The sequence below is a fragment of the Diadema setosum genome, chromosome 15 (genome assembly GCF_964275005.1).
Source record: "Diadema setosum chromosome 15, eeDiaSeto1, whole genome shotgun sequence".
Lineage (NCBI taxonomy): Eukaryota > Metazoa > Echinodermata > Echinoidea > Diadematoida > Diadematidae > Diadema > Diadema setosum.
The window spans coordinates 27,663,045-27,674,435 of NC_092699.1; the positions used below are offsets into that span (position 1 = coordinate 27,663,045).

Consider the following 11,391-nt stretch of genomic DNA (forward strand, 5'->3'; position numbering starts at 1 on the left):
AAAGGTGCTAAACCCATTTTTAACAAATAAAAATTCACTTATTGACACAAAATGTATTCTTCTTTAGAAGTCCCACACAGTAACCTCTTCAAAGTGTTGACATTCTTGCGAGAAAAGTGAGAATTCAGGCAATGAAATGTTATGTTCTATAAGGTGCTAAACCCGTATGCATGCCTGACCGCTCTTTGGCGCCAAGTATTAAGTTCAGGCTTGCTACCTCTCCTGCCTGACTTTTCAAGATGACCCAAATATTAATTGATTATTGCTGGTGAAATGTCTCATTTCTTTGCACATGAATCCTTCGGAAAGAAAGGGGAAACAGGAGGGGAATGCGTAGAGATAACAAATCATCCCAGAAAAGTACACAAAGTGACGAAGTAACAAAAGGAACATTTACGAGATGTCCGTCACATGCTTAAAGTTTTGTTCCAAAAGGAGCTAAATCGACTAAACCTGATAATTAAGAATATAAATAAACTTTGAAATCCTGTAGTCTTAGAATTGAATGCTCTTTAATAATCTATATAAGTGGTTTCTAATCATCTCGTAAAATGTTGAAAACTGAATACTTATTTCTATGAAAAACTATACCATTCCTTTAATGCTGATTTTCATTGTGTATTTTGCCCTCTCCCCCTCCCATTTCTGAAATTGTTCAGTCAAGTACATGTATTGTTTCAAGTGTCTATAACTCAAAAGTACCTGCAAAGATGGGATGCTTTCTGCAGGATGACTGACCATTTGTGTACTGTGAGACCTTCCCAGCTAGCTACATGCATTCGCATGCAATATGTATGAGGATGTCCCATACGTAACATTATGTAATTGCCTATATATATATATATATATATATATATATATTTCTAATACTATATTTTCTTCTTTCTGTGGTATTTAACTTTTTTAAACAATTAATTAGAACTTCGCAGAAGGGCACTTGAATAACCTTAGAAATTTCAGAAAAAAAAACTAAAAAAATGACGTCAATTTGTTATGTATGGGACATCTCATGATGGGACACAAGCTAATTTGCATAATCATATGCATAATCCCTAAATTTTCATATCAAGTTAAACTATTTGATGAACTTCTTATGTCCACATATTAATCAAATATCATTTGATTAATATATGACCCATATGTAACGCTGTATTTCACATTAATGCAAATGAAGCCCTTGAAATTTGCATAAATTTACATGATATCATTTTTTTCCTCTACGGAAATCAAAACTTCAACTCATAAGCTTCAAAATGATACCAAACATGTCAATATTGAGCAAAGATGAAATTTTGCCTTCTGAGGGGACCTTATCTTGGACTTGCCCATATGTATAGATGGAGGCTATGTTTATGTTTCGTCCATTACATTGTCCTAGTCAATGCTATAACCAGCTTAAGTTCTTGATACATAGAGGCATAAATACACACACACACACACACACACACAAACCAAACCCCAAGAACAAATGAAACAAGGAAAAGTAGAAATTACGCGGTGCGTAATATATGTCCCCGCCGGAAGTAGCATTTTGTAGCAAAATGTACGACATAGGTCAAAAAACAAGGTCAAAGGTCAAAGAAGTCAAAGGTCAAAATTCTGTGTAGAAGTTTTGAAGCCCTCACCTAGTGCCATCACATAAAGCAATGGAATCGAAATCGGGTTAAATATGGCGAAGGAGTAGCATTTTGTAGCCAGTGTACAATATAGGTCAAAAATCGAGGTCAAAGGTCAAAGTAGTCAAAGGTCAAAATTCTGTGTAGAAGTTTTGAAGCCCTCACCTAGTGCCATCACATAAAGCAAACGGAATCAAAATCGGGTTAGAAATGGCGAAGGAGTAGCATTTTGTAGCAAAATGTACAATATAGGTCAGAAATCAAGGTCAAAGGTCAAAGAAGTCAAAAGTTAAAATTCTGTGTAGAAGTTTTGAAGCCCTAACCTAGAGCCATCTCATAAAGCAAACAGAATCGAAATCGGGTTAGAAATGGTGAAGGAGTAGCATTTTGTAGCCAATGTACAATATAGGTCAAAAATCAAGGTCAAAGGTCAAAGAAGTCAAAGGTCAAAATTCTGTGTAGAAGTTTTGAAGCCCTCACCTAGTGCCATCACATAAAGCGAACGGAATCGAAATTGGGTTAGAAATGGCGGAGTAGCATTTTGTAGCAAAATGTACAATATAGGTCCAAAATTAAGGTCAAAGGTCAAAGAAGTCAAAGGTCAAAATTCTATGTAGAAGTTTTGAAGCCCTCACCTGACACCTAGTGCCATCACATAAAGCAAACGGAATCGAAATCGGGTAAGAAATGGCGAAGGAGTAGCATTTTGTAGCAAAATGTACAAGATAGGTCAAAGGTCAAGGTCAAAGGTCACAACTGAAATTCTGTGTAGAAGTTTCAAAGCTCCCATGTAGTGCTATCATATAAAGCAAACAGAATCAAAATTGGCTGATAAATGACAGAGAAGTAGTAAATTGAAGATTTTGATCACACACGGACGCACAGACAGACACACAGACAGAGAGACAGACACACAGACACACACACGTACGGAGCCCGTTTCATAGTCCCCTGCTCGAACTCGTTCAGCGGGGACAATAATGTAAGGGATCATTAAGAAGCCCTCAGATAACTCGCCCCAGAACTTCGACTCTCATCGATGCATGGTTCATGAACGTGATTGGATGGATCCTGACGTAACGCGCCCTCAATGGGTTAGGTAGTAACGAAGTCACGTGAGTATCTCTGTCATAATTGGCTGGGTACACCTGGGATATCAATGTCACACACACACGAGAAAAAAAAAATAACATCTGATATTATTGAGAAAGTTTTGACATGTGTGCTTCGAAGAAAACAAAATGTTGTTAACCAAATTTTACAAAGTCAATGCGAAATTTATTCTCACTGCAGTTGTAAAGGCAATTATAAAATTGGTTAAAGAATGTAGCCAATAGGAAGCGCTGAAATTAGTCACATGTGCTTTGGTTACTCAGTCCCATTGCACTGCGTGTTAAATCCTATTGCCGATCGTCTGTGCGCGCGGCGGCTCCTTTGAATTGCATGCATACGCGCTGTCAATCCTGTAAACAACTTCTAGTTCGGGCTGCCGGCCGGCCGGCCTTTCTTCCCTTGTGCATAACATGTGTGGCGTACGTATACTCGACTATACATACACTTTGTACAGTACAGTAGACCAAGCGTTGTGGGACAGGACGCGTACATGGAGTCACTTTGAAGGGCAAATCCAACGATTTAGCAGGTTAATTCTCACGCCGTTTTCAGAGTATGTTGTCTAGTAGGCCTTTATGAGGAGTTGATATCAAGTCCTTAAGGTAAAGGGTGCATATTCTATGTAAAATAAGTAAGTTTTCATGCGGGAACTTAAGTGTCCGGAAACCCAACCCCCCATTATACTTATACTGTATGTGCGGGATTTCCGAGTGCGACGTGCGTAAATGTTTGGGACGAACATCTTCGGACGTCTTGACCCACAAAGGTACGTGAAAAACGCTGAAAAATGCTGTTAGTTTTCGAATTTTCGACCCATTTTATAAAACAAATGATGCACAGGATTGTTTCGTGGCTCTATCCTGTGCATTATTTGTATACTATATCATTCTCAGTGAAGAAACGGCATATATATAATATACTTATATATATACATTTTCCCGGTGTTCTGTAGTTTGAGAGCTGCCGTAGTATCATAGTTGATCATCGTTCAAGTAATTTTGAGCATGATGGGAGTAAAAGTAATAAAAAGGCATCAATCATTGTGCAAGTCTGAACATTATTCTTACCTTGGGTCCATTGGACAGCGGGTCGATTGCAAAAATCCAGTCGATATCATTCAAGGACGTGGAGATGTGAATGGATGTCGCCCACTGTTCAAAGCTTGTTCTGCCTTGAGTTATAACACCTGTGACCATGAACACTTCACCGAGGTCAATCTAATATACAATTGTTTGCAAAAAATACAAACACAACAGAAATGCAACACAGGTTCAATAATGTGAGAATAATTTGAAATTGACCAAGAGTACATGCTACGTCTTACTCATTACCAGAGCGTACCATGATATGGAAAGGATTACTTTTTTTTTTCAATCTTAGATTTGTTCACTGAGGAAATATTATTTCAAAGCCTGTATGAAAGTAGTTTTACCCCCATTTGAATGATGTGATTGTTGACGGACATTGCGACATTTCTTATTATAATCATAATGAGAATGATTATGAATGTTTAGGTTGGATATATTGTTACTGTACATATGAATAAATGAAAAGGCTAGACGCTTGGAAGTTAAGTAATTCGTGACTCTATAGGTAAAGGATATTGGCTAAATGACAAATTGCCCTGCATCGGCGTAAATTAACATTGAATTAATCAATGTTTTATTGGTATTCATGTCAGAGGAAATCATGGGCATACATACTCGAGGAGGATTCGGACCTACGAATTCCTAATCACTGGACAGGCGTCTTACCCACTAGACCACCGAGCTTCCGCCCGACAGTCAGTGCTATAGTTCTAATCTTTATAGCATGCAGCTAGTATACTGCGTAATCGTTCAAATTGATGAAATTGTTGTTGTTGTCGACAATTCTACGCAAGAAGTTAATCATGGCTGTTGGGTATTGTACGTTTATTACTCAGAGGAGACAGATGTTATCTCATTTGTGTAGATTGATCGAACCGCCGAGGAACTTGCAAAAAAAAAATACAGAATGACATTGCCTGTGTATGTGTATCCTCTCAGAAGAATGAACTTCTTTTGGAATGAAACTATATAACGTCTATAAGTAATTTGAAAGAATTGGAAAATGATAATTGAGACGTCATTGTACATGCTGTAATTTCTCAAAATATCTTTCCAAAATGTTTTTTTCTGACTGATCAGGGGAAATTCACATAGAACACACGTCAGAATTCCCCTTTCCTCATGAAAACTAACGTGCTGTTTTCCCCATAAATTATATATTATTATGTCAGGGATGATATTATGAGCTCTTGTATATCTTTTTTAAATTACATCTGGAAGATTGACGTCTTAGAAACAGGGCAAATAAAGAATAAATGAATGAATAAGAGAGCATTTGGTATACGTTTATGCACATAATCACACACACCCAGGCAAGAGCATATATATACATATATATATACATATATATATATATATATTGCATAGATATCATCTATTATTGTAAATAGGTAAGGGTATAACATGCGCTGTGATTGGTTAGATTGCATATGTGATCGTGCCAAAATAAGAGATCGTTTAAGAGGTATGGCAAATTTACTTGAAATTTCAAACTGTTTCAATTTTTCGAAATATAAACTCTTTAGATCTAGTATAAAACATTTTGTCTTTCACTTTATATACGTAATCATCAAGAAATAACATGAAAAACAGCGGTTTTAGAGAGGGTTTCCTAGCCAAAATCGGAAAACCGCTTCCGATCAAATTTATGATAATGATATGCAGAGACGTCATAACTAGGAAATTGGGAGTTTTCGCTACACGACGGGAAGACCGAGAATACGCGGAAGCAATCACCTGTGGACAGTACCCGTACGCGGACTCCCGTCCCACAAACAGTTTTGCTTTCCTGTTAGAACGGAGGCGTGGGGACAAGATCGCTGATTGGCTGGCTGGGTGGCTGGTTCACTCCTGACCAGCTGCATCGGGAACGAACGCTACTTTGGCCGAATACCGTACTCGTTTTCCCCAGGACGGGACGTTTCTCGGATTTGATCATGCGCAGAAGCAAATTTTGCACACGGCGCGCTCAAATACCGGCTGCGTCGTGCTTGCGAAAACTCCCTAATAACACAGCTGGCACGCATCGACCGAGCTAAATGTGTATACGAAGTACACTACCCATTCGAAATCGGACATGAAAAATGTTACGGGAAGGATTATTGTTTGGCAAATCAGTGCATTTTTATAGTGTGATATGTTCCGATTTCTACAATAGGTTTAGGAAATTAGAGTCTTCGAAAGGTACCAACATGCCAGTTTGATATGATGAGGCCTACTCTTCATCAAGAACTGTGCTGTTTCCTATCTTTATGACCAGGGCCGGCGGAGCATTGTCGGCTTTCATAAGCTAACAAGCAAAGCAAAAATAAGGTCTTCAGCTAATCTCTCCCCTTCCACTTCAGGGTTTTTTCAGTTGACAAGCAAAAAAAAAAAAAGAAGCTTACCGCTCTCACACTTCAAGATCTCCATTTCTTTTAGTGTCACTTACATACTTCCGGGCTAAAAAAAAAAGGGGGGGGGGGGTGAGGCCCCAAAGCGATGACACTTTATGTATTCCTTTGTATCCACCCCCCCGGTTCCGCCGGCCATGATGACGTCTCTGCATAAAATTAGATGGTAAGCCGTTTTCAAATTTCGGCGAAGAAGCTCACACTGAGACTGCTGTTATGTCTTGATAACTACGTATGTAGAGTGGAAGATGAAATGTTTTATAGGCCTATTAGATCTAGAGAGTTTATCTTTCAAAAATTGAAACAATTTGAAAAAAAAAATGCAATCCCTCTTTAAAGTGCACGGTCGTGCGCCATTACAAAACGCTTATATAGGTTTTCCCATCCATTTTCGCACTTTTGTCATTCAATTTCAAAGATTTATTATTAAATTTCGTCCCGAGAAGCACGTGGAACGCAAATCCTAACTTCAATTTCGTCAATTGTCATTGTAATTCGTTTTTCGTCAAACATTTTCGAAGACAAAGCATTCAGAATCGTCGATTGTCATTCAAATTCGTCCCTCCCGCTGACGGATCGCAGAATGTGAAAATCAAATTCGTCTTTGTTCACACAATTTCATGAATTTTTCATTCAAATTAGTCAGATGTTGTCGATTCTTTATTTTGATGGCGAACCAACTTTAAGCCGAGATATTTTTACTTTCTCTCGTAATTTGTATCGTTATACATTATTCTCTAACCATTTTCTTAGAAAATACACACGAAAACATGAGTGCCAACCAAAATTTATTGATGGATAAACGACGGTCGAAAGTCATATCCCAGGACAGTATTTCTGTGTCACATATTGAACTTTAACTCGTCATGTTCAGGTTTTCGCATCATAATCCATGAAGCAAACTTAAAATTTTGTACCCTGGAAAGCAGCAAACATAATTATGTTATCCGTTCTTTGAAATTAAATAGGCGACAATTCTACACTTAAATTTTGTCTTTAAATCATGTTTGCCTAGAAATCGTTTGTCAGTGTTTTCGTTTGCGAGACAGTACGTCTGTTTGTATCAGTGTGTACCCGGATTGCTTGTGTGTGTGTCTGTATCTGTGGTTCTGTGTGTGTGTGTGGGGGGGGGGGGGGACACTTGTATGTATGTTAACTCCTGAATGTAAAATGTGAACGGTTACAGAAAAAAAAATACATGAATGACTGGAAAATCACACCGGATAGAGATATGAGACGAATATGAATGAAAATTTAACGAAAATTATTGACAAAAGACGAAATCGATCCTGCTGTTATGAGTGCTGCGAGTGAGACTGACGAATTTGAACTGTAAATGACGAAAATGTATGCCAAATTACTAAATTGAATGGACTTTATTTGAAAATGAACGACAAAAGACGAATTTGAAAGTAAGATTGGCCTAATCCCGACATCCTGCGACGAAATTGAAGTAAAAATTTGTGAAATTGAATGAAAAAAGTTTGGAAATGAATGGGAAAACCTATAGTATCCTTCGCACCGGGGGACGTTTTATACGGGACTAGCTTTTTGCAAAGGCAGCTCGCTATCAATTTCAGCACACACACACACACACACACACACACACACACATGGACTCGCATACACAGCACGCGACCGGCGAGCTGCGAGAGTACGTCGAGTCGGTGTGTGCGTGCGAGTCTACTGCTCATTTTATGCGAGTCCATTGCGAACTGCCTTTGCAAAAGGCTATGATACACGCCGTGGGACGAGAGGCCGAAAACGGCTTAGTTTTCAAATTATGTTGCTACGAGCAAATTTTTTTTGACGGGCAATGACACAAAATATATGTCATAATTAGGCCCTACCGTAAATAAATGTTTCTTCCAACACAGCTAACATTTGGACGTTTTCTGAACGTTCTTGAAACGTTCCAAGTTCGTTATTTGGACGTTTTGTCCAAACGTTTTCAGAACGTCTTTTTGTGGAAGGTTTTCGACGTATTCAAAACGTTTCAAAAACATTTGTTTAAACGTTAAAAAAAACAATAAAAAGACCTTTCGGAATTTTTAAGGACCTGCAGAAAACCTTTTGGACGTTACAGACGTCAGTAAAACCTTTTGAGAATATTCAAAACGTTCTGTGGACGTTCTGCGGACGTCCAGAAAACCTTTGAAAACCGTCTTAAAAATTCAAAAAACGTCTTATGACACGTTCCAGAACGTTTAGAGAACCTTCCATATCCGTCATATCGGGTATTTAAAAAAAAAAAAAAAAAAAAATATATATATATATATTGTTATGAGATTATACAAGCAAAATCTGGTGTTAATGTTATACTTAATCCCAATCCTATGGAATCCTATCCTAACCTGCTCCTAATGTCCTACCACCTATACCTACACTACATCCTATTCCCAATTGATGAATCTGTATCACATTCTTTTATATACCAGCAAAATTTTGTATTGCATGAAAACATGGTTACTAAAATTAAATCACACACACCTTGATTAGGCCTCTTAATTATGAAAATGCCTCTTCATAACACAATCTGAAATTGTGAATAACTGAACAATAACGTAGGTAAACACAGAAAGTTTGAACCCACCATTAATCTTTAAATTTGAATGTCTTTTGTTTGTTTCCACTAGTTTTCAAATTTTATTTTTTCTTTATATTTGAATATTCATAAATAGGCATGAATATTCATGATAAAGAAACCAATGACGAACACGTAGCGGACCAAAGATAAACGTTTTTCAAACATTCATTAAAGACGAAGTCGACGTAGCAGACCTAATCAAAACGTTTTGTAACGTCCATTGACATTTTTAAAATGTTTTCCAAAAAACCTTTGCTTTGCGGTAAATGCTAAGTCCCAACATTGACGTTGTATATATGTACGTTTTTAAAAACGTCCATTTTATACGAAGACGTACGGAACCTAAAAAAAAACCCCAAACAAACAAACAAACAAACAAACAAAACGTTTAGGAAACGTTCTACAAACTTTATGTGTTGGGAATCAGGTCTTATATACCAATAGGGTAGCCTATTCAGTGTTGCCACTGCGCTACCAGATAAGGCACTGCTTAACCAATTTATGCTTACTTTCAACCACCTGTCTTGATCATCTTCACTTGGTATCCACGATGCCATGTTAGGGTGCGAATTAGGTTGTTTGTCTAGTCTGCCATACTGCGCCAAATGAAGGTGATTAAACGTGGACGAAGACGACATGCTAGAATCGGGAATCCGACCATCTCCGACACCAAGAGGGAGTCCCCGATCGAGTGGACAGAGCTCGCTGTGGTGATCGATGTCGGCTAAAATTAGAAACCATTGTGACAAGACTATAGTGTCCACTAAAACAACATGGTTCTAATGCTGGCACTATCTCAAGTTAGCGAGTGGCTTATACACAATCGAACAGTCGCTTTCATATTAAAATGCGTACACATACATTGATACCACAGACAAAGTGACACACAGAGACTCACTTTTCAAAACACACCTGCATGCCATATAATATGGATGCGCGTTAGCTAACGTTTGCTCCAGAGTATATGAAATGCCGTACAAAATACAGTGTGCTGTATTTCAAATCGACTCTGTCTTCAAAAGGCAATTAGAGAAATTGTTTGCAAGTTCAGATATTGTGTATGATGAGTGCGTGTGTGAGTGTGTGTGTATGTGTGTGTGTGTGAGTGTGTGTGTGTGTGTGTGTTTGCGTGTGTGTGTGTGTGTGTGTGTGTGTGTGTGTGTGATTGTCTGAGTGTGAGGGTTTGTGCCGGCAGTCTCTTCTGTTTGCCCAAATATGTTTTTTACGTGTACTTTGGAGACTACAATATGGGATGCCCTAGTTAAGTAAACCATGTCTTGTACCTCCCATATTTGCAATACAGTCGTGTCAAAAATGGAGATAAGTATGTCAGTGTGTGTGTGTGTGTGTGTGTGTGTGTGTGTGTGTGTCCGTGCCTTCTCCGTTCATTAACTGGGCTGGTTTCCCTGTAGGCCTACATGAAAACACAAATCATACACACAGACTGTGAAACTCACAGATGCGGTTCTGTCAAAATCAATGTACACGGTATTTGCACATGTAGGTGCGTTATTGTTGTAATCATGTTTTTGTTCGTAAAAAACCCCCAAAACAACCCCCCCCAAAAAAAAAAACAACAACAACAACATAAAAAATAAAAACAAAAAACAAAACATCCCCGATACAAAAGAACGTGTTAACAAAATACAAGTTGCATACCAAGGCGATGGTCTTATTCTGGACACATGGCAAGTAATGGCACACTTCAAATACTATCAGTGAACGAGTAACTATGACTATAATATTATTGTAATACATGCGTATGTACAACAAATTTAGGTGATTGACAACACTGTACTATCAGACAACAATCTATTTAATCATCGTACGTTTCCTCAGCATACTTATTTCATCTTTTTAAAGTGTCTGAGTGCCAATCCATCTATTAATGTATGTGCTCATCAAGAATACGTATCACACTATTATACATACATACATGTATCTTCAACGTTCGATATTACATCCGGTATCCAAGGCTACAAGAAATAGTTTTCGGGCCCATTTTAAGCAATTATACGGTTTGGTGGTCCGATTGGGTGACGCGATTTTTGTTAATGTGTACCTCAATTTTGTGTATTAATTGTGTCATTCCGAAGATGCCCAGTGTCTGATGAATGCACGTATTGTTGCTAGGGGTTATTTTACGACCGAATTCAGCCAGACTGATTTCCTTTTCTCACTGCTAAAATTTCTCAGCCCAATAGTTGAGTTTGTTTGGTCATCTATCGCTGTTAAAGCTTTCGGGCCATTAAATATAGAAACTTAATAACATTTGTGGGCCGATAGTAGGTTTACAAGTCTTAGAAGCAAGTATATTTACCGATAGTATCTTGCAAAGGCCCATACCCGATCAGCTCCAGTCTGAGACATATGTGAACATAGTAGGTATTTGGATGGAGTCGAATGGAACTTGCTGTTATGGCTCTCCTGAAGTAGTGCCTTACCTCACTCGTCATATCATAATTAGCTGGGAAAACCTTTGAGGGCAAGAATATCATTCAGACGATTGTTTTAAAAAAACAACAACACCCAAACCCAATGTTCAAACTATCACAAAAACGCCTGTTAGAAATTATCCTTAAAACTGCACTGTT

The 11,391-nt window shown here is 38.1% G+C and overlaps 1 protein-coding gene across 1 annotated transcript; it reads right to left on the bottom strand.

Moving 5' to 3' along the window:
- Positions 1-2,620: 2,620 nt before the first annotated feature.
- Positions 2,621-9,435, bottom strand: LOC140238486 (lactadherin-like). The gene is made up of 3 exons (XM_072318390.1): positions 9,307-9,435; positions 3,797-3,946; positions 2,621-2,764 (listed from the first exon to the last, which is right to left on the bottom strand). Exons 1-3 carry the CDS (start codon positions 9,433-9,435, stop codon positions 2,621-2,623), a joined length of 423 nt encoding a protein of 140 aa, XP_072174491.1.
- Between the last annotated feature and the right edge of the window lie 1,956 nt (positions 9,436-11,391).

Bases quoted from the DNA above. Each gene is read 5' to 3' on its own strand.
- LOC140238486 (XM_072318390.1), bottom strand. From the start codon at position 9,435: ATGTCGTCTTCGTCCACGTTTAATCACCTTCATTTGGCGCAGTATGGC. The intron at 3,947-9,306 runs GTAAGCATAAAT...ATTGTATATTAG, and splicing joins ATCAAGACAGGTGGTTGAAA to ATTGACCTCGGTGAAGTGTT. The intron at 2,765-3,796 runs GTAAGAATAATG...TTGATATCCCAG, and splicing joins CGCTGTCCAATGGACCCAAG to GTGTACCCAGCCAATTATGA.